Raw genomic sequence first — 22690 nt, forward strand, 5'->3', positions numbered from 1 at the left:
TCGCAATAAAACTAAGTGGACCTTCGCTTTTGGCTCTGGCGCTGCATTGTCTTGCTTTGTTTTTGTTCTGCAGGGCAGTGCAACCGCATCTTCCCTCCCCAGCTCGGCATGCTACAGATCATTCATGGCAATGGCACGGCCGTGGGGACGGTGATAACGTTCCAGTGCTCAGCCGAGCACCAGCTGGAGGGACCGGGCGTCATCACCTGCATTTGGAAAGGGAACGGTACCCAGTGGACAGCCGGAGTGCCCTCCTGCAAGCGTAAGGTTCTTTCCAAACCATTCCCAGTCCTTTGGGCTGCATTGTGTTTATTTTGCCCTGCCTATCTCCTACAACGTTAGGATTAATTCTAGGCATCTGTGCAAGGAAAAAGACAAATTCAATTTCCTTCAAAGTTGCCCCCACTGACTGTAATTGCGCTTCATATGTGTTCTGACATCATTCATTATCATGACACAGAAAAGACTCTGTCGAATTTATGCCTGATCTCACGTCACTGGCCCTGGTAGTGTTGCACTTGGAATAACGGTGGCTCTGTAGCTACAGGCTGTACCCTTCTTTAGAAAATGTGTAGATATGACCAACTAATGTGCAAGCATATTTGCAAACCCTCTAATCTCCTGGCATTATTTTCTGAAGATATTTTTGCTGTAAAAGAAACACAGTGATATTTTTTGAACAATTGTAGGTTGTTGCCTGTGGGCAGCCACATGGGAAGGTTACCATATTGACAAATCGTGTTTGAATGGCAACAACATTAACTACCTTTCATGCTGTGTTCCTTCTTATTTACTATAAGGTTATTAGTAATTTGACGAGAAGTAGGCCCAAGCAAAATATGGTACCTCTGAGCTTTGAGAATTTCAGTCTGTGTCTCAATCTCAGTCTGTGTCTCAGACCTTGTGTAATTTTAAATCGTCAGTAGATGGATGGCTCTTTTAGACACTTATCGCGCTCTCACAAACTCAGCTATTCTTATCTCTCATTTGAGACATTCTATTAAAGAAAAACGAGAGAAATCCTTCCCTTCAGAGGCTGCAGACATACAATGCTTTGTGTGGTGCTCAGCTGAACCATTTCTGATGCTGGTCATCGTGGTGTTGGAAGAACTAGATGAATTTTGAAGCAAGGCGTGCTTAGTGCTCCAAATGAGTTGGCAGAGATCTGCGTTAGCTGTGCCATACCACATTCCCCCTCCTCCTTTTGTCTGGATAATTCACTTCCAGCATCGGATCACTGTGATCACTCAGCCCTGCAGATACTGTCCCTTCTTCCATCCTGCATCTTTCCCCAAACAGAGGAAGACCTGTTGTTCTCTGCCTGCCAAATAGGATGTAATTATATGGAACTGTCCTTGCTCTAAAGGGCTTCTTTAAATGCATTTACCCCATCAGCATTTGGTTTTGCAGCTCCAGTCCTTGTTAACAATTGCTCATAAGAGTCTGCTAGCTCATCTGCATTTGATATGCCGACAAAGTTGTGCTTTTTAGCTACTGCAGCGCCAAAGGCATTGTGTTTAATTAATTGCAGTGGTGAAATACTTGAGAACAATTCATTAGTAGCTTATAAACAGGAGATTTTTAAATAGCCCAATTTGAAGCTTGCATAGCTCTAAGCTGAAGCCAAGATACTCTGGTATCTTGACACATACTAACGTGAAAGTCCTCACTGAGCTGTTATTAGCAGAACTGTGAAGCAGGTAGGTTTCGGCATGCTTTAATGAAAATGTGAGTGATAAATTCATGGGTTGACCTTAGAAACATTCTTCTGTGTTTGCTTTCCTGCAGCCGTATCAAAATATGAGACTTTTGGATTTAAGGTCGCAGTGATTGCCTCCATCGTGAGCTGTGCCGTCATTCTGCTGATGTCCATGGCTTTTTTAACTTGTTGTCTTATCAAGTGTGTGAAGAAAAGTGAAAGGAGGAGGACTCAAAGGTATGTCAAGAAAAGATTTTTAAAACTGGCGTAAGACTGTACGTTGTATGGACCCCATTGCTGTGATAGCAGAGAGCTTCAAAGGACTTGGTGCTCGCAACACTGCAATGATGTTAATTACTTAAAATCCTTAATTTGTAGGTCAGGCTTTAGGCACAGAAAGACTTGGAATTCAAGAGTATTTAGGCACCAAATGCCTGTTAATATCAGATGACCTTGGTGGGCCTGGGCAGATCTGGATTTACCCAGGATTATGCAGAAGCTGAACATACCAGTCTTATTTGCTGGCCAGTCTTTTTCTCCTTGAATTATTTAAGATTGGCTGCATTTTCCCTTCTTCTCTCTCTCTTTCCTTTTTTCCTTTGCTTTCCTTGGATACTGCTGGGAAAGTCAATCTACCCGTGTCAAAACCATCAAAGCCCTCACCATCTGCAAAGCATACTTAAAGCTGTCACAATGCTGTGCTGGAAGAACATAGGATTTTGTCTTCTGGCTTGAAGCGCAAGTCAGCAGGCAGGATTATAAACAGGCATGGGAAGAAGTAAAATTTACCAATCCAGTCCATTAGAAAAACTCAGTGCGAAGCGTGGCTGCACGACCACATCTGGCTGTACACTAAAGCTGAGCCACTGTTGTTCATGAGAGCATCCATCCAGAGTCACCTGCTGCAGAGGGCTTTCCCTTGGCACCTCTTCGTCGCTTCCCTCTTGCTTTTCCTGCTCGTTGTTCCCACTGCTGCACGTAGCTCGGTGGGGTGGCTGCACCCCGTCCCACTGATGCCTGCTGTGCAGACAGTAAGCTGCACTTCTGGTTGATTTTAAGCCTCTTTTTGCTTCAGAGAAGTGTTTGGAGTGAGGTGGGGTAGTGGTGGAGTAGAGGGAGACTGGGGAGGACACGAGTGAAAGTCTCTCTGCTCTGAGCTGTGTTTTATCTAGAGCTGCATGGGAACCAGCTCAGGGGGGAAATTCTGTCATTTCAAAATCTGATTGTAACCAAAATACAGATTTTCTATTTCCCTTGAAAGGATTTTGTGAGGCAAAAAATAAAGTCTTTGGTGTCATTCGTAATGTTAGGTTTTCACTGATAGCATGAAATTTTTTGAAATGAAGGAGTTGATTGGCATTTTTTGAATCACTGCTTTTCTTTTGATAAGACTATTCATATCAAAGTCCTTGTTTTTCATTTATTTTAAATGAAGTTTTGTCAAAATTAGCCATTCACATGACTTTGATGACTTGATATTTTTCTCTTAAAAAAGAAAAGCCCTTCACACCGGACGTTTTGACCTGGTTCTGTCATCAGAACATAAAATTATTCCCTTTGCTGGGAGCTTCTCAGTTCCTGCTGCCCTCTGTCCTCCCTTCACTGCCTCCTGAAAGAGCTGCTCCAACGCAGCCCATCCACGACTGAGCCCCACTCCTGGGGGCACTATAGGCATAGTGTGGCTTGGCCCGGCTGTCAGAAAGCAACTGAGACAATGTAGAAACTGTTATGTCATGCGAGAAAGAGTAACGCATCCCTGTATGAAACTGGCTCAACCCGTGCTGCAGAGTGCCAGAGCCAGTGGTAGCATCTCTTTTGTTGATGTCGGTGGAAAACGTGGATTGACTTTTGGATGCACAAAGCATTAATCTGAAGAGAAGCTGCAGGCTTGATAACCTAATACAAAATGAGAATACTCAGTAGGGGATTAGTTAAATAAGTGTGTCTTAGACCATCTCTGAAAGAAAAGGTAGCCTGTACCTGTGGAGTAAGGAGGATGTCGTCATCTTGCCTTTAGCTTTGAAGTCTGCCTTTCTACTTTTTTTTGGCTCTTTTAGTTGGTCTACTAGAAAAGATCAGCTCTGCCTACAAACCTGTCTTGCAAGGTACCTGTTTGATGATCTTTGAAGTGCCATCTTATGTTTTATCCTTGCATTTGGAGAGAAAAAGGACAAAGGCTGCTGAAGATCCTCACGTATTTTAGCCTCCTCGCAGACCTTGTCCACTGCATGAGCGTAACTGCCAATTTCTTTGGTAGCAGCAGGATTGCATCCTGAGAGGACAGAAATGACACCAAAATCAGCATCGCCAACCCTCACAATTTAATCTTGTCCCATCAGCTAGTGTGAATGTCTGTGATTGTGTGAATCTTAGACTTCTTTTAAAAAGAAGAAAAGAAATTGTCTTTTTTTCCCCCCAGAGTTGTAGAGAACAGCATGAAAAGTGCCTTGAGCATTTCCGAAAGGAAATCCTGAAGGCAACCGAATAAGCCCTGCTCTTAACAAAGGCAACATTACCTGTCTCCTCCATTTTGAAGTAAATTCATCTTTTCAACCTGCCTGATGATTTTTGAACCCTTAGGAATGGCAGTGCTGCAAAAATTCACAGTAAATATTCTTTTTTCTGAAATAATTTATTCCATGAAATGCGGGTGGTCTGTAGTCTTTTCACGTACAACAGGATCTGGCCTGATGTGTGTCACTGATGGAGGTCACTGAGAACATTGACACAACATCACATCTTAAGTGACTTTCCCTATTATCTGTACTTTCAAAATCCACTGAATCAAATTAACATAATTATTGGGGTTTTGTTCCTTTGAACTATCCACAGGTGCTCATAAGAAAATTGCTCTTTTTGTTTGTTTGCTTGTTTTCTGAGGAGTGCTGGATAATACTTAAAATAGCACTATTTTACAGAAAAATATTTATGCTTTTTAAGAACCCCCCACCTTAAGGTGTTTAAGCAGGTATTTAGGTCTCTGGAAATTTTGCTTACACTTGAAGTTCAGCATGTGTTTAAGTGCTGTCTTCAGTAAACCTGGATTTAGATTTAAACTCTAGGGAGTCAGGGCTATGGTCAGATAAAAGCTCAGATATGCAGCCATTTATCACAGTAATGTATTTTACCCCTTGCTTTATTCACAGAGATATGCAGCTGTGGTACCAGCTCAGAACCGAAGAACTAGAGCACATGCAAGCTGCTTACTTTGGTTTTAAGGGAAGAAACAATAACAACAACAATAAGAAACTCAGGAATAAACCTGTATTTGATGATGTGACTAACATGGCATATGATAACCAAGGCTTCTACAGGTAAGACTATTAAAATACAGTGGGATGGAATGAGTTTGTTGAACAAATTTTGGAAAGAGGTTTCCTTGAAAATGCATTTTAAAGGGATGCCCCTGAAGAGGACGTGATGCCAGTGGGTTGTGAGGGCTTTTCCTTGAACTTGCCCGTCTTTTGGGGAATTAATGTTCCCGAAAGGTGAGGCAGCAGAGAAGCTGAGCGTGACCTCCCTTCTTACAGCTTCTTTCATCTATCCCCAGTAGTGCTTTGTTGAGCTTGGTCTGCAGAGGAGGTTGCACGAGATTAACTGGAGAGAGGTTTTTAATTGGCTTTGTTAAATTGATGCTAAACTGCAGCAGGAAGTCACTACTCTGTATTGGTTAGTGGTGTCAAGGTGCCGGCTTGCCTGAAAGCCTTAGGAGAAGAGGCAGCCAGGGACACCTGGGGCTGTGGTATGGCTCAAGGTGAGCATCAAGCATCACTGTTTATCCCTCGGCGACTGTGAAAGCTGTCTTGAGAAGTATTGTTTCATTACCAGGGTGTGCAGGGCAAACACAGTGGGATCCTCATCTGAAAGGCAGCGTGAATGCTCACAGTGTGGGAACCCCGAGCCTGGGGTAGTCCAAAGAAAGGTCCACGCTGAAATAAGTGCATCATGTACTGTGGATGCATGGATGGTGGGCATAGGTATTTTTTGTGTCAGTTCAAAATTGTCTCTAAAAGTGTCCGGATGTGTTACACTGGCTGTGTTGTTGCGAACAAAAGAAAAACAGAAAAATGAATACGTGTTAAATTCTAATGCTGTTTTGCTATTACCATTCATATAAACACACGTCATTGTGTCTTTCATGTCCTTTGGGTTCTGCTTTGTCGTCATAGCACAATCCTTGTTTGCTTTTAATTCACTGCTCACTTGTACAGCTTTTATGTACAGCAGTATCTGTGATTTGTAGTGGTTACCTGCAGAAAACAATTTTATGCAGATTATAAACCTACTTCCATGTCACAGTGCAGCTGCAAATTATATTCATATGGAGCACTTGCACAGAAGTCTGATGGCTGCTTAATCAATTCCTAGCTTTGGGTGATTTCAGAAAGATGTATAAACCTAATTAAATGCTGATTATAACCTAAACAGTTTTTAGAAGACTCAGGATGCAATTTTTAATTTTGGGAAACTTCAATCTGCTACGATGTTAATGTTTTGTATAAGTGTAATCTGCTTTTAAAATAACACAGATAAACTTATAAAGGGCTGTAAACAGAGATTAGTGCTCTGCTGGATCCTTGAGCTCCTTCTGGGTTCTTATCTGCACCAGTCCACAGAGCAGAAGCTCCTGTATTATGTTTACCAAATTCTGTACACTTAACTGAAAGTAGCAGGGAACATACAATTCCTCTGCATAAGCAGCTTTTCTGGGGCCAGAAATCAACAAGTTTATTATTTCTTTAGAAAACTGGAGAATGTATAAACTTCAGTGGGGAATTGAAGAGGGCAGGAGGAAGGAAGCCTGCGAGCTCTTTTTTTCCTACATAGAACAATACACATGCTGTGTTAAATACTGGTGCACATACCCACCTCCTGATGCATCAGGTCCACTATTAATCAAGGTCTACTTTATTTCCACCATGCAGAGGTGATGTGAGGCTGGCTAATCAGTAGCCAGAGCAAAAATCAGCTAGGAGAGCAGGTGTATTAATCTGTGCACCCCAGAGCCAAAAGTCTAGCCGTTTCGCATGTGGAAAACAGGCGCTGCTTCTAATCAGAGATGGAAATGGCATTGAAGCTGTGACAGACTCTGAATGAAACTGTCTTGGAATTGCTCTATGAACAGGTGTGACCCTTCATCAATTCATACCTTGCTCCCTTTCTTCACTCAAATAAAATCTATTTAATCAAAGTTAGTGAAAGATGCTAATTTCTACTGTTTAATTCTGTTGCATGGATATATGCACAGGATGAGATGTGGGAATTCTGCTAACGTATTTCATGCCATCTCTTGAAGACAACAAATGATCTGTCAGCTTTGTGTTTCACTTACAAGACTTACTTTTTGTGTGTGGCAAATTAGGCTAAGTTTCATCATCGTGTGCACATCCAGTTACCGGGATCAGCAGGACAGTGTAGGCAAATCCCTGGGCAGATGCAAACATGACGCTGGCTTATGCTGGGAAGACCAGCAGGAAAGGGCATGTTCACTACCTGGGTTATTCCTGCGGTACCTTTCTCCGTTTAACGTGAAGCAGACGTGTTGGCAGCTTACGCTTGGAGGACGTCTCTAACCATGTGGCTGTTGCTGTAGGGGCAGAACTGTTATAGCACTAATTGTCCAAGGAAATAAATAAAGGCATGCAGTGTGGTTGGAAAAGAGCAGCAAAACTGAGGGCGAGCAAGCCCAAAGGAAAAAGATTTCTGTATATTGCTGCATGCATGTGAACCAAAGTGTGTGTCCATGGTCACAAACAAGCCAAAAGATAATTTAACCAAGGCTCCTCAAGGAAGGTTCAGACTTGACATAAGGAAGTATTTCTTTACCGAGAGGGTGGTCAAACCCTGGAACAGGCTTCCTGGAGAGGTGGTCGATGCCCCAAGCCTGTCAGTGTTTAAGAGGCAATTGGACAATGCCCTTAATTGCTTTAACTTTTGGTCAGCCTTAAAGTGGTCAGGCAGTTGGATGAGGTGATCATTGTAGGTCCCTTCCAACTGAAATAGTCTAGTCTATTCTGTTCTCTTCTGTCTTGTCCTGTCCTGTCCTATCCTATCCTATCTTAGTCTTGTGTTAATGTTTCAGACATTTGGAGGAATTTGTGCAATGCATCGCTAGATCTCTGAGCAAATCAGAAATCCTGCTTTGATTTTCTAATAAGGAACTGTCCTAAGAAGCACAGGAGGCTGATCATTTTCTCCCTGCCTTTTTCAGGGCTGCAATATGTGTTGTTCTCTGTGTTACAGCCATGGGAAGTGGCTCTGCAACCCGCTTAGAAGGGGAAGGCTGAAAGATGAGTGATACCCCTGTCTGAGAAAAGAGTGGGTGGAGGCCTGGCAATTTAAGTTGTTTTTACGATAGCATTTCCTTTTCTTAAAGAAAATTGTTCTGCTGCTTCTTCATGTAACATATGAAGTACCTGGAAGAGTGAGAACTCCTCCAGCCTTGAAAAAGACCCTCTTGAATATATCTTAGCCTGTTTTTGACTAGGAAAAGATGTAGGTCATGCTGCTTTTCAGACTTAATTGAAATAGGTTTAGAGATTAACTAGACGTTAACATTTTGATTCACATACTTTCAGGACCAAAAATACTGTAAGAAAAAATAAAATGAAAAGTCAATTCTTTCAGGTAAGCCAATATAAAATAAAACAAAAAGCCAGTTCTTTCAGACAGGTAAGATATTTGTTATGGTTTATAGAGTAATTTAGGATTAAAAAACTATCACCTGTTAAAGTAGTGCCTTAGTATGCCAATGAGATAATTTTGGCTGTAATGACGTGACATAACGTGGGTGGAGAATGCTGATGTATAGAAGTTATAAATAATGTAGAAGCCCAGCTGTTGGACAGGAGACACTCCAGTGTGCCATTCTGGACCTGTCTGCCACAAAATGAGATCGTTTTCCCCTCGTGTTAGAAGCATGGAACAAATGTGATGAATGTATAGTTTTGCAGGGAAATGTTGAATTTTAGTGGCAACTATTCTAATTATAATGAGCTCCATTCTGGCTTCTTGGCTGCTTGAACAAATTGCTTTAAAATCCTGAAAAATATGTCTACAAATACCTGGGATTGTTAACTACAGAGTGCAGTCACTATTGATACCACCTCTTTAATTTGGATCTAAGGAATCCTAATGAGGGTAAAAATACCAATTTTTAACAGAAAGTCTTATATGCAGGCATTGCAAGCATTGGCAGCATCTTTGCTCTTTTATAATATTTGAAGAGCTAACTAATACTGAGCAGGGAAAGACAAGTTACAAGGCATGGGGCCGCTGGGCGGGACTTGTATTCCCCAGCATTGCTTCTCAGAAGTTTAGAGCATAGAGCAGAGATAGCAAGTTTCTGCGTGATGCAGAGGTTTGAGACAGATTAGCTGAAGAAGAGGGTCTGCCGTCTATGGGAGGGAGATTAGCTGCAGCTCTGGGCCACGTAGTTAGAGGAGAACAATGTGCATGAACCTCCAAAACAGCCCCCCCCAGGAGGATTGCTAGGCAGAGGCAGGACTTGTCAACATGGGGCTATATTGGGAATAGCTCTCACAGCCTGACTGCAGCATGTGTCAGGAGAAAATCAGTAAATTATATTCTGCTCTCTTTAACATTTTTAAATTTAAAAGTCTTGCCAGTTCTGCACAAGAATGAAGCCAGGACTGTTGGCATCATTCATCCAAAGTGAGAGACCTTCCTCAAAGCAGCTGAGAGCACCACGCCTGCTTGGGGTTAGACAGGCACTGTGGCTCTCGCCGGGACGAGCCCTGAGCACCAGGGACATTTGGTATTGCAGAGGAACTAGCATTTGAAATGCCGTGCTGCGTTTAAGAGTTTTGTTGAAAATGGGTACCTTCCTGAGCAGGATATGGGTTTTTTTAGTCAGTTATTTTCTGATGAAGTATAATACCTGCCCCTGCAGTAATCCTTCTCTGGAACAATTGCTTGGGCAACCACCACCCGAGTTGAACAGTCCTCTTCCATCGCCAGCAAACAGCCACGTGGAGAGCTTGGACTTAGTCAGCTGCCTGAGCAGGCAGGTTGTCCTCTGCCCCATGACAGGCACAGGGTAAAATATCAGCAAAGAGAAGCTTAATGACATCTGCCCTTCCTCTGGGCCAGCTACCGGTAATGTTTGAGAGATGGAAGTGAATGTCAGTAAGAAATTATATTAAAGAAAGTGGTGTCGGAAAGAAGAGCGGGGTCACCCTAACGGGGGCGTGGGGGCACACTCACCCGCTGCCGTGGGTCAGCAGTAGCTGTTCCCCAGGTGAAGGGTTGGTACAGGTGGGCTGAGGCCAGTTTGGCCTTGGGATCCCCTGCCTGGAGTAAGGCAGAGAAACTCCAGCAGCTTGCTTGTAACTCCCAAACTGAAATAGCAGCCTCCTCTTTTCCATTAAGTAGTCCTAGCCATGCCTTTAGGAGAAATCATAAAAATATAGAATCATAGAATCATAGAATCATTTAGGTTGGAAAAGACCTTTAAGATCATCGAGTCCAACCGTCAACCATGCCCACTAAACCATGTCTTGAAGTGCCTTGTCTACGCATTTTTTGAATACCTCCAGGGATGGTGACACCACCACTTCCCTGGGCAGCCTGTTCCAATGCCTGACAACCCTTTCAGTAAAGAATTTTTTCCTAATATCCTGTCTAAACCTCCCCTGGCACAACTTGAGGCCATTTCCTCTTGTCCTATCACTAGTTACTTGATAGAAGAGACCAGTAACCACCTCACTACAACCTCCTTTCAGGCAGTTCTAGAGAGCGATAAGGTCTCTCCTCAGCCTCCCTTTCTCCAGGCTAAACAGCCCCAGTTCCCTCAGCTGCTCCTCATAAGACTTGTGCTCCAGGCCCCTCACCAGCTTGGTTGCCATTCTCTGGACACACTCCAGCAACTCAGTGTCTTTCCTGTAGTGAGGGGCCCAAAACTGAACACAGGACTCGAGGTGCGGCCTCACCAGTGCCGAGTATAGGGGGATGATCACTGCCCTGCTCCTTCTGGTCACACGATTTCCAATACAGGCCAGGACTCCGTTGGCCGCCTTGGCCACCTGGGCACACTGCTGGCTCATATTCGGCCGGCTGTCACCCAGCACGCCCAGGCCTTTTTCTGCCGGGCAGCCCCAAGCCTGTAGCGCTGCATGGGGTTGTTGTGACCCAAGTGCAAGACCCAGCACTGGGCCTTGTTGAACCTCATACAACTGGCCTTGGCCCGTCAATCCAGCCTGTCCAGATCCCTCTGTAGAGCCTTCCTACCCTCAAGCAGACCAACACTCCTGCCCAACTTGGTGTCATCTGCAAACTTACTGAGGGTGCACTTGATCCCCTTGTCCAGATCATTGATAAAGATATTAAACAGAACTGGCCCCAATACTGAGCCCTGGGGAACACCACTTGTGACCCGCTGCCAACTGGGTTTCACCCCATTTACCACAACCCTCTGGGCTCGTCCATCCAGCCAGTTTTTAACCCAGTGAAGAGTACACTTGTCTAAGCCATGAGACGCCAGCTTCTCAAGGAGTATGCCATGAGAGACAGTGTCAAAGGCCTTGCTGAAGTCGAGGTAGACAACATCCACAGCCTTTCCCTCATCCACTAGGTGGGTCACCTGGTCACAGAAGGAGATCAGGTTGGTCAAGCAGGACCTGCCTTTCATGAACCCATGCCGACTGGGCCTGATCTCCTGGTAGTCTAGGGTATCCATTGTGAGAGCAAACAGCAAACCCTTTTTGGCATGCAAAGACATTAAAGAACTGGGCACTCCACTGCTTGAGCCGTGGCATATTTATACATCAGCACGCCCAGAAAGATAGCTGTCCCAGGAGAAATACAGATAGCTAGTAATAAGAAAAAGCTGAGAGCGCTCTTTTCAGTTTGCATCAACTGCCTAATTATGAAAGAAATAGCCACACCTAGGGAAGCCTCTATTTTCTTTGCTGCTTCAGCATGATAGTCTTGTAACCTGTCCTGGAATAGATACTCCCTTGACTCCGGGATGTGCTGTTATTTTGCAAGGGAGAATTGATGGTGCAGTATTTTCCACACTCAGGGAGAACTGAATTTAGCTGTAGACTACCTTCTTTTCATCCTCTGTCAGCTAAGACGACAACCAGAAAGAAACTAGTCCAGCTCAAAAATACATCTAAAGAGCAGCAAAGAAATTTGGTGATTTTTTTTTTCCCCCTGGTGTGGAAGCATTTGGAAGAAGTTGCGCATTCCAAATTTGGACTGTTTTGAGGTGAATTATTTTACACAGCTCTAGGCCAAGTTATAAAACATTCTCTATGAAGTAGTTGATCTGACTGCAGGAGTGAGTCAAATGGAAAAGCCCGTGTCTCAGTAGGTTTAAAGTCCTCCTTTCAGATATCCACTACAGCTGGAGCATATTATCAAGAAGAAAAAATCTCTTCTGCAGAGAAACAGGCTAGTATATTCTCCCACAGAAGATATTTTTAGTACCTGAAATTTTTGTACTGGAGCCCTTTCTGACTACAAGATGCATTACCAGTGTACCTGGCAAAAAGCAAATAAGGACAATTCAACAACAAACATGTCCAAGTGAAAAGGTTTTGCAAAAAAACCTAAGCCAGCATGCTCTTAGGGGAGGCAACTCTGTTTTCAGTCAGCCAAGAAGCCATGTGCAAGGTTGGTGAAATTAGCTCATAGGTTTGTCTTCCACAGTCAGACGAAATGTGTTTTCTTTTTCTGTTTGATTTAGTGGCTATTATGGTTGAAGTTTTCCACTACCTTGTGTAAGGGGGTGCAAGGAAGGCACAAATCAGAAACTCGTGTTGCTCTAAAAAATGTTCATGTCTGCCCAGGCTTGCTGAGGATCATGGCTGTGAGCCAAAGGACCTTCTAGAAGTATGGACAAGATGGGGTGGGACACTTATCCACATTCCTACCTTGGCCCCTGCCCCCTTGACGCACTTGCCCAGCTGCTTTTCCCCTCTGAACACCTGAGTAGGAGAGCTGAAAAAGCTGAAGGATCTGAAGGAAGCAGGATAGTGTGGTGTAGATTTACCACAGTGAAAGGGGACAACACTTGAAAAAATACCCATGTTGGGAGACTGGCAGCTGCAAAGCTCAATGGAAAACCTAAGTAGAAAACCCCCCCTAGGATACCTAGAATGACTGTCGGGAGGTGCATCAGTGGGAGAATTAAGGGGGCAGAACATCTTCTACAACAGTGCAAAACTGTTAGTGGGCCTGGGGAAACTGATTTATCTGGGTGGTTCTGAAGGTCAGCAGTCTCACCAGAGAGCTGGACCCTTCACTCCCTCCAAAAGATCCATGCGTTTTCCTTTATGATCGGCCTCACTGTCAGAAATTGCTCTTATTTGTCTGAAAGCTCAGGCGTGCAGAGCTCAGCCCTGCTGGCTCCTGCTGCCCAAGGCTGTGGTACATGTGCGGCATCGTTTGTACAGTGTACTTGAATGTCTGCGTGGGTGTGAACGTGTCCCCCCTGCTCAGCTACAAGGCTTAAATTGCAGAGAGCCACCAGTGGGCAGCTCCCAGGGCTGCAGGAAGAGATGTAGGACCGATCATCACTGTGGTGTTTAATACTTCACTGCATAAAGCATCCAGTGAAGTGGCTGCAAAGAGCAAATGACCTGTTTGATACAATTGTACGTAATTTATAGTTCCCTACACATGCAATGTTTGATTGTGTGGCACTTAGGACCGGAGGGGAGGAGACCCAACACAGGAGAGGGGCAGATTTCCTTTTCAAGCTTTTACACATATTGTCCCACTCTGCGAGTGGTCCCACCTTGAGCTTCTCTATTCATGGAGGTTTTTTTTTCCTCCAGTTTGTTATTACTGTGCTCTGTGTTCCCCACCACCACCTTTCAGAGACTAAAATCTTCCAGTAGCTCTTGACACGTTTCAAAGAAAGATCAGGCAGGGGAAGTGAGCTGTGGTTTCATCTTGGGGCCCTGTTACAAAGGGTAGGATAGCTGGCTGCTAAATTATACCAATTTCTGAATTTCAATCTTAATTGTCATCGCAATGAGCATGGAGGGTGTGTGCACAGCAACATGTGCTTTCAATAAAGCTGCTATTATTGTTTTCATAATGCTTCCATGATTACCCCAGGGTCTTGTACAAAGTCACCAGACATACAGCAACAAAAAAATCCCCTCCCGTCCTCCAGTATCAAAATGTCTTTGCAGAACCAGTGCCAGCACCAGGCAGCATTGTGGTAGCCCCACCGCTCTGAGTTCTCACACTTCTCAGATGTCCCCTTAACAGCGTTTTCCCCTCCAGCTAGGAACAGCGCTCAAGTCACACAAAGCAAAATTCTTGTGAATCCTCTGAAACCCATTGACAAATGCTATGGTGGCTGTTCTCCCCAGATGGGACCTCTGACTTTATATGTCAAATGAAGTCTGCCCTTGTCTAATGTATTGTGCATCTAGGTAGGCTGTTCAGCACCTAGCATCCTTGGGTGGGTTTGCATTTCCAGGTAAGAGGACAGGGAGGTCTTCTAATCCTCTTACCATGATGTTTTGAAGTAGCCCAGCTGGAAACTGGAGTTAAGGAAAGCTGAAGCACTTGAAAAAAAGTCAGACTTATTCGGGATAAAGTACAGACCTCCCAAGGATGAAAGTGCAAACTGAAGGCCGTGTGTGCAGAGGAGAGCCCACTGCGTGCACATTTATCTGTCCCTTGTCACCACTGCAACCCTCTCAATAGCTCTTCTCAGCCTCTGCTTAGGTGGAACTCCACTGACTTCACTGTTCCTCTGACATCCACAGGGTTCGATGTACTGCAGTGAATGGAGGGTGCCTACTGTTACCTCATCCTAGAATTATTTCAGTCAATGGAAACTTAATAGTTCCTGAAATGGGAGGAAGAGGTTGCTTAGCCAGGGGTATAGTTGTCTTCCAAGTACAGTTTTAGACAGTTTGGCTTTCTGAGTTGGTGGTGGACTGTGGGTAATTGCAGAGTTTCACAATGCAGAGCTTTATAGGAGAAGACATCAGAATGGGATGAATTCTGCCCAGGTAAGCTATATTTATTGCACAATAACCAGAATACCTAGATTTGAACTATAATCCTGGCACTCCTATTTGCAAAGGCTGTGGCTACCCCAAGCAAAACTTTATCCCAGTTCTTCTTCCTGTACACACTCTTTTGATTTGATTTTTATTTTGTGACTATTGACTACCACCTCAAGGAGACAGAACTGAGTTCCTCCTACTATTAAAAAAAAATACACAGTAGCAAGTATCTCGGAAGACTTTCTTTCAGCAGTGAGATCTGCAGCTTTACTCCATGTAGCTTCTGGTCCCTGATGGCAAGCCACAGGGATACTCAGATGGGTGTTCTGGTGTCCAACACAAAGATACTTGAGGGCTTGTTGACGCACCAAGATTAAAAGGCACAGTTAGAACAGTACAGGTCAATACAGAGTGGGTAAAGTTACCAGGCTGGTTTTTTTGAGAAATATATGGGTTTGTTGTTGTCCAAATTCCTGGTGGGTAAGTTCTGCTCATCTGAGCACCTCCTTGATGAGTATATTCTGACTACACTGATACAGTACCTTCTCGCATTGAGTGCAGAGGTGTTTTAAGACACCTTTACACTATCTGACTGTAGCTCATGCCCCAAATAGTTTTGTAATACAGCTTTCCAGTGAAGAGCAAGATTTATTCTCCTTTACAGGAAAGATGCATCTGCAGTATACCTACTCTGTACCAGAACAGCAAGACCTTGGTTATTTGGTTTTATTTTCTCTTCTTCCCCTGCGGTTCCTACATGTATGCACATTTCATGTATGAGCATTTCTGCCGGCTTTCTGCAACTGATAATTGCAGAATGCAGCTTCTGTTTCCTGACCAGCTTTTCATGTACAAAAGGGTAAGACCACGTTGTCCTCGATGTGGGTGTGCAGGCTGCTGCGTTCAGTGGCCAACACCGCCGGCTACAGAGGAAACTAGAGGAGCCACGTGAGCTAGCTCACCTGCAGTGAATGTGGGGCAAGCAACCTCAGCATCTGCCCTGTGTGCAAGCAGCTGCCGCGGAATAGTTGATGTTTTACAAAAGCCCACATGCTCAGACTACAGTAATTTGGCACAAACCCAAAAGGGCTGTGTCTTACCTGCTGGTTCACAGAGCTGTGTCCTTAAAGCCCACTGCATCCATCATGCCTCTTGCAGCAGAGTTCAAGAACAAGCTCATCCCATCCCCTCGTTTTCCTGAACGAGTTGTGTGTAGTTTACTGAGCATCTTTTCAGCAACTCTGCCATTTCTGTCTGCTGCTGCTGCTACTCTGCCCACACCATCCACTGCTGGGTTATTTGCTGCCTGAGTCAGTAAACTGTGCTGGCTTACCCCACAACTGGGAAAATCCTCCTTTCCCGGTGTGAAAAGGTGGGGTGCAGGATGGATCGGTGACCGCCAGCGCTGCATACGTACACAGCTGGCAAATACAGAGTCCCAGCCTGCGGTCCCTTCTGGGAGGGCCAGGCAGTAGCCAAGTTGGGCAGTTCACAGGCTAGCACAAGCCACGACACGACTGTGCTGCAGTGGCATTGCTGGCAGCTCTGCAAATAGCACCTCAGATCCCATGGAGCACAACTGGCTCTTGTGCTCCCAACAGTGCTCTGCTAACCAAGCAAGGACTTTCCTTCTGCACCGGTCTCAGCATTCAAGTGTTCTTAGTAATACTCTCCAGATAGCGCAGCATTAAATTGAAGCTGGGGACTCATTTGATGGAAAACAAACAAGTAACATCTGCCCCAACCTCAAATAAAACCAACCTCACAAGTCTTTTCAAGGTCTGCATCAGCTTTTACAGAGACACAATTATTTGCCCCGCTGCTGCCAACTGGTTTCCATGCTAGGAGGAGACCATATGTTAGAGCACAAGTTGTTTGCAAAACACCTGATGTGCAAATAAAATGGATTAGAAAGTTCCGTATCCTCACCAGAGCAAATGAAACAGAAATAACTTTTTCCTTCATGCTTACAGGTTCCAGGAGGAGTGGACTCGGGACGTCATAGCTCCTGGGTGTTGCAAAGGCAATGATCATCTGCCTGTGTTAACCAAGAGCAGTAGTGCACCTGTGAGACACGCTGTAACAGGACACAACGCTGCAGTACGGACAGTGAATTCAATACATGTCGTTGAAGTCTATGGACATAAAGATAGTTATAACAAACCGAGCTGTCAGATACCTGGATAGCTGATGGCTGAAATACAATTGCTCCTCTGGACCAAAATGAAATTTGCATAGAAATACGTGCCTTAAAGACAACATAGAAAGTTAATTATTCATATGAATTTGAAAGTTTTCTATATTCCAAGATGGTTATTTAACAGAAATGCTTCAAGGTCTGATACAAATAAAAAAATGGACGTTGAGGCTGGCAGTCCATAGCCATTCTCTACGGCGTGCTATGTATTGTGACCATGGCAAAAGCATAATATCCTTCTTCTGTACCTCTAGAGAGAAATGGTAGCCAGTTTGTATAGTTGCTTCATACAGAGTCACTGATGATAATTACACATGCGTAAGATTGCAACCTTCTTTTAACCAGTGTTTTTTGTAAGCATTTCAGAATGAAAAATCCCCCATATTTTTACACAGTAGTATGTTAGAACTACAATAAAATTTTGTTTTTAATTAAAAGCCCCTGTTGTTTTGTATCAGGAAGGCCTTTTTGTTTAATTCATCTGCTCCGCATTTAGAGACCATGTGAGACTGGGTGCAGTAGAGGCACATCTCCAGATCCAGCAGCCTGTCAGAGAGGGGAGAGCAGATGGAGGGATGTGCAGCCTTACTGTGGCCCACTTTGCCCTGCGAGGGAGCAAACTGTTGACCACCTAGAGCTGGCATACGTGTCACAGCGCAAGAGAGCAGCCAGTGTGCTGGGTTGCAGCTGGGGAAGGCGGCGCAGCCTTCCTGGAGCAGCGTGGCCCAGCTGATCGCTGCAGCAGTCCTGTGAGAGTGCTCCATATAAAGGGGTGATGTCATTTTTTGGAAACCTGCCTTCTTTTCCTGTTATTAATCTGTTCGCTGTGTGAGGAAACAAGGAGGGGGCGGGTCTTATTTTGTCCATTTTGAATAGTTAAGTAACTGATGTGGCTCTTATTCTGCTGTTTCTATGCACGCACATGTATATCTTAGAGTTACAGTGTAGTTATTTTTGTTCAAGTTGAAGCCTTATTTATTCTCCGGTCATCAGCTATCTAATGGGTATTGTCACATTCCTGTCATCATGGAGATATGATCTTATAGCAAGCTCCAGTAATTGTTTTATTGTATATGCCGCTTGTTATGAATCAGGTATCCTCTTAAGACCTTCAGTTCTGAGGTTTTGGGGTTGAAATTCAAATTATTGTAGCTTGCTGGCAGGCCTAGAAATGCCCTGTTCATCCTGGCCATACTCACCAGAGATCAAAAACACGTGCTTGAACTTCAGCTATGTGGAAGCTGCAGCAAAGGAGCCTTTTTTGTTGTTCCTAATAAGCTCGGTTCTTCTATATTCATTACAGCAGGCTGCAGCCCTGCAATGCACTTCGTAATATGTGCTGCAAAAAGGAGAATGGATATACTTCTCAACATTCATTCCAATTAAGTTCTCAATTCATTAAATTAATACTAGGCAATGTTTATCAGGACACATTTGTGCTGCAAACCATTTTGCCTGCGGTTTTTCGGTACCCTGCCAGACCCAGCCAGCTTCTGTACCCAGATGCACTCTTGCATCCCATGTGCAGTGTTTGCTTCTGGCTGTGTGTGGGGCTGGCACTGGCTCCGTTGCCTGTCCCACGCCGCCAGCCCGGCTGCAGCCGCGCCGGGTAGCTCGCAGGGTCGCTGGAGATGTTTGGGAGGATGCAAAGGGGTCAGAAAGATTTTGAGAAAACGTGTTCTAAAGTTTTGGTGCAAGGCAGTCCCTAAGAGGGGCCAGCTGGAGGCCCTAGCAGGGTGCCCTCAAGTGGAAAATGAGATGCAAGGATGTGAAATCTCTGCACAAAGCTATGCACTCCAGCCATCACAGCAGCAGCTCTTCCTCACTGCTGGTGTGGGGTTTTCTGGCAGGACAGCTGGGAATGGCTGGGCTTCATTCGCCCGAGGAAAGCACTCCCGGGTCCTGTTTGAGAGAGAAGGCTTGAATAGCGTCAGTGGTGAAAGTCCGCAGGTGGATGAGAATAAAATCAAAATGTGTGAAAGGAGCATAGAGACAAACAAAGGCTGGGAAAACCAGCCAAGCATCCAAGATGCTCCTGTACATATGGCTGGTACATTAAAATTAAATGCAAAGAAGTTAAAGACTCTCCACATAATAAAAGGTAAAACTGAATAAGAATTACTAGTGCTTGTGGGACAAATGATAGGACTAGGATCTTGGCATGGTAAATGATAGCTTGTTCCAAGTAGGACACATGAGAAGAAAGGTCTATACATCCTCTGAAGTTCAGCATGAGGTGAAATGCTCATTAATTAATGCCTGTGGTTGGAGAACGAAGGGCAAAGGAGCATGGAGCATGAGCTACTGGGCGTTCAGCACTGTTTCTGCAGTTAGGAGGAGGAGCTGGGAGAAGAAGTTTACTTGGGGAAACCATCTTTAATACTGGGTGACTTTATTTGTCTCATTCTCTGCTGGAAGAGTGTACAACCATGAGGAGTTTGAATGTATGTCTTGGTGACTGCTTTATTTTTGAAGGTGATGGGAAGTAGGGTGGCAGTTGCTTCTGACTATAGCAGGGAAAAACTTGTTAAAAATCAAAAGTGACATTTGGGTGAATGTGAAAATAAGTGACATTACATTTTTAAGAAAAAGAGGAAGAGCAGCAGAGTGAGGAAAATGGGCTTCAAAAAGGCAAATTTTGACATACTGAAATAACAAGTATAAAGGATCTATGCTGAAACAATCTGATAGATGGAGCGCAGGAGAGCTGGCATTCACTAGCAGAGACTGTTTAAAGGCATGCCAGACAAACTTGATGCAGAGGACAGCAAAAAGTCTGTTACCTTCAGGAACTCTGAGGACATGAAAATCAGAGTGGAAAAACTAAAAAAATGGAAATGTGGCAGATGACTGAGGAGCACCACAAAAAGAGGTGAGTGGAGCTGTTCAGAAAGGTAAGAGGTAATGTGAGTTACAGCAAGCAAGGGAAATGAAAGAAGAGAACACCACAGTGGAAGAAACAGAGTAAAACTACAGGTAAGGTATTGCTTGGGAAAAGCAAAAACAGACCAAGAGATGACAACCACTTAATGACTACTTTGGATCACGCATCATTGAAATGTTCACTGGTTAATGCAATTAATTTCAACACAGGACTGGGACTGCAGCCTAGAGTAAAGCAAGAAAAAGATCACAATATTAAGATAAGTTTGATTCCATGATGAAATTCTTCCTAAAGCACTAAGGAATCAGCTAAGCAATCATTGATACGGCTTCAGGAAACTGTGAAGGGACAAGGGAGGTCTTAGAAGATAGGAAAGGGCAAATTAACTTTAATAAGGGGCAAGTAGAAAATATCAAGAAGTAGCAGAATGAAGGTGTGTCTCCGATATCGAGAAAGAGCGTAGGACAAATGATTAAACAATCAGTTTGCAAAGAAGGCACATCTCAACCTAGGATTAAACAGAGTTGTAGGCATGGGAGGGAACTGCTCTGTACTAGTAGTATCATGCCTGACTTTTCAAAAGCAGATAAGGTATATGTGTGAAGGGTGGCCCAGTTATGCTTCATCCTGCCTCTCTGCAGCTCTTCCGAATTTTCTTCCTCTTCCACATCTTTGTGATTATGTTAATTGGATTTCATGATTTAGCTCCCTGGCATTTTAATTTTATCATGTGACTTTAAAATGCAATAATATGATTGCAAGTCACTGAGTGAAATAAATTCACTTCTTGGGATGTCTGGGTGAACACACGGTGTGAGAAGGGAGCCCAGTTACCCTGTTCTACAGATGAGGCCAATCCGAGTAATGTTTGATGGGGGAAAGGAAAACCTTGAGATGGGAAGGACATTGATAGCCATGGGAAGCAACAGAGAATGTAGGTAAATTTACCATCTTTGTGCCAGAGCATTGGATTACTATCATTTATTTAGGCGTCTTAACACGAGAGGCAGCAAAGTTACAACAAGATAAGGAAACAACACCCATACTGTTTTTGTAAGATTTGGGGCTTGGTTCCCTCTGGGACTGTGCTTAGTTTATGACGGCTGCACCCCCTGGAGTTAGCTTTATTGCTCATGTAAACATTATTTATTGTCAGAAGAAAAATAAGTGCTGTGCAGGAAGGAGATGAAAGCAGCTGTGAATCTCAAATAGACATTTAAAAACTCGTATTTATTAAGATAACCCTTAAATATTTGCCAGCCAGTGGTTTCAAATGGATTCAGGCTCCCACTTCTGCTACAGAAGACTTGCATTTCCTTGTATTTTTATGGAGCTGATGGCTTGCACTTAAAGAACAAGTTAAAATGCTACAATCTACATAAACAAGCACAAGACAGCCCCCTTCCTGCATGGATGCTTATAAATTAATTGATGTACATTACAGTATGACAGGCTAATTCTTCACAGATTTAAAAACTGGCAACAGTGTTTATCAGAGCAATTGCTTATTTGCATTCCCTCACCCTGTATTTTAAAACTGTTTTCCTAGAGCAGGTAACTCTGCTAAGGCTGTTGCACTCGTCTGTTGTTAAGCTTTGACTGCTTGCAGAAAACCAGAAGACAGTTTTTAAGATCCTATGCTAAATACTAAACAGGGAATGGTTTTGAAGCCAGCTTACTACTATTTGCTAGAGGGTATCTGATCCTTACTTCCTTTTAAATGAAAATTCATTCTTTGAGACAAAGGAAAGAATGCATTTGCCATGCTGGAAACCTGCAGTGGCTGAACCTGGGAAGTGCTGAGTGCTCTGCATGGGAACCCACTGAACCCCGTACCTGCAGCAGTAAGTCCTTACAGAAATACCTCCTGTGGGGAACACGTACTTGTATTTGTGGGATATCACAGCATACAGTGTTACCAGATCCTGTGATTTTTGTCACAAGTCTCGTGATATTTTCTTAAGCCACAAATGGTAGAGTTGGATGAATATGTGAAAATCACAGCTTCTATTTAAAAAGAAAAGTGTCTCACGCTTGAGTTTAAAGGGAGAAGTTTCGGTCCTGAAGTGTCAAACAACAGAAGAAACACACAAATCTCTTAAGTTTCTTTGATGGTAGTGACATGATTTGGGGGAGGCCTGACTCATGCATGATTCATGAATACTTAAGCTATCAATGTATGTATGTATGACCTTGACATGTCTTGAAAGAAAGGGAGCGACTACATTTTGATCTGGATGGAGCAATGAAGCTTGGGATGGACACTAGAGTATCTGCCATAGAGTTAACATTGCTTTCATGGAGACTTCCACATGGATTTTTGGCCATGCAGGCTTTCTCCAGGACACCTGCCCCTTGGGTATTATCCTGGAAGTCTCTAAAGATGTTGTTTTCCTCAGCATGCTCTGCCACTGACAGTCTAACTTTTGGTTATGGGCTAGTATTGTTCAAAGTTTCCATGAGAAACCCAGAGAAGAGGCAGGACTGTGAAACTGATGGCATGTGACAACCTGCAGGAGGTGGCCGATACCACTGGTCTGAAACAGCATGGCATGGGAAAGCAGGAGTCCTCCGGTTATATCAGACATCGGCTGTAAGAACAGGATATAAATGACTGATGATCAGGCAGAGATCTCTAACAATTTTGCTTCCAAAACATCCCAGTCATCAGTGATGTCTTGGAAGCAGAGTAACTAAATGAATCTGCTATAACTTATTGTCAGATGCAAATGGCTTTTGCAACTGTTTACTTTCTTTTAACAATGTCACGCAGCACAACTTTTTAATAACTTTAATTAAAGGGTAGATGTAATTGAATCTTCCGCTTGGAAGGACCAAGAAGAAAATTTGGCAACGTGCCAGCTGGTAGCTTTTGAGATGACTTACAATTGCACCCTTTCATAACATTGATA

At 43.9% G+C, this 22690-nt stretch overlaps 1 protein-coding gene across 1 annotated transcript in view; it reads left to right on the top strand.

The window, feature by feature from the left end:
* The window catches only part of SUSD3 (sushi domain containing 3), a 34915-nt gene extending 17648 nt beyond the window's left edge, over positions 1 to 17267 (top strand). The window contains exons 2-5 of the mRNA XM_010584383.1: positions 74 to 262; positions 1789 to 1936; positions 4846 to 5013; positions 16671 to 17267. Coding sequence (XP_010582685.1) covers positions 109 to 262; positions 1789 to 1936; positions 4846 to 5013; positions 16671 to 16884 — 684 coding nt within the window. The 5' untranslated portion in view covers positions 74 to 108 and the 3' untranslated portion in view covers positions 16885 to 17267. The remainder of the gene's footprint in view (positions 1 to 73; positions 263 to 1788; positions 1937 to 4845; positions 5014 to 16670) is intronic.
* The last annotated feature ends 5423 nt before the right edge of the window (positions 17268 to 22690 follow it).

This window comes from Haliaeetus leucocephalus, unplaced genomic scaffold, assembly GCF_000737465.1.
Source record: "Haliaeetus leucocephalus isolate CR32 unplaced genomic scaffold, Haliaeetus_leucocephalus-4.0 Scaffold984, whole genome shotgun sequence".
NCBI classification, from domain to species: domain Eukaryota; kingdom Metazoa; phylum Chordata; class Aves; order Accipitriformes; family Accipitridae; genus Haliaeetus; species Haliaeetus leucocephalus.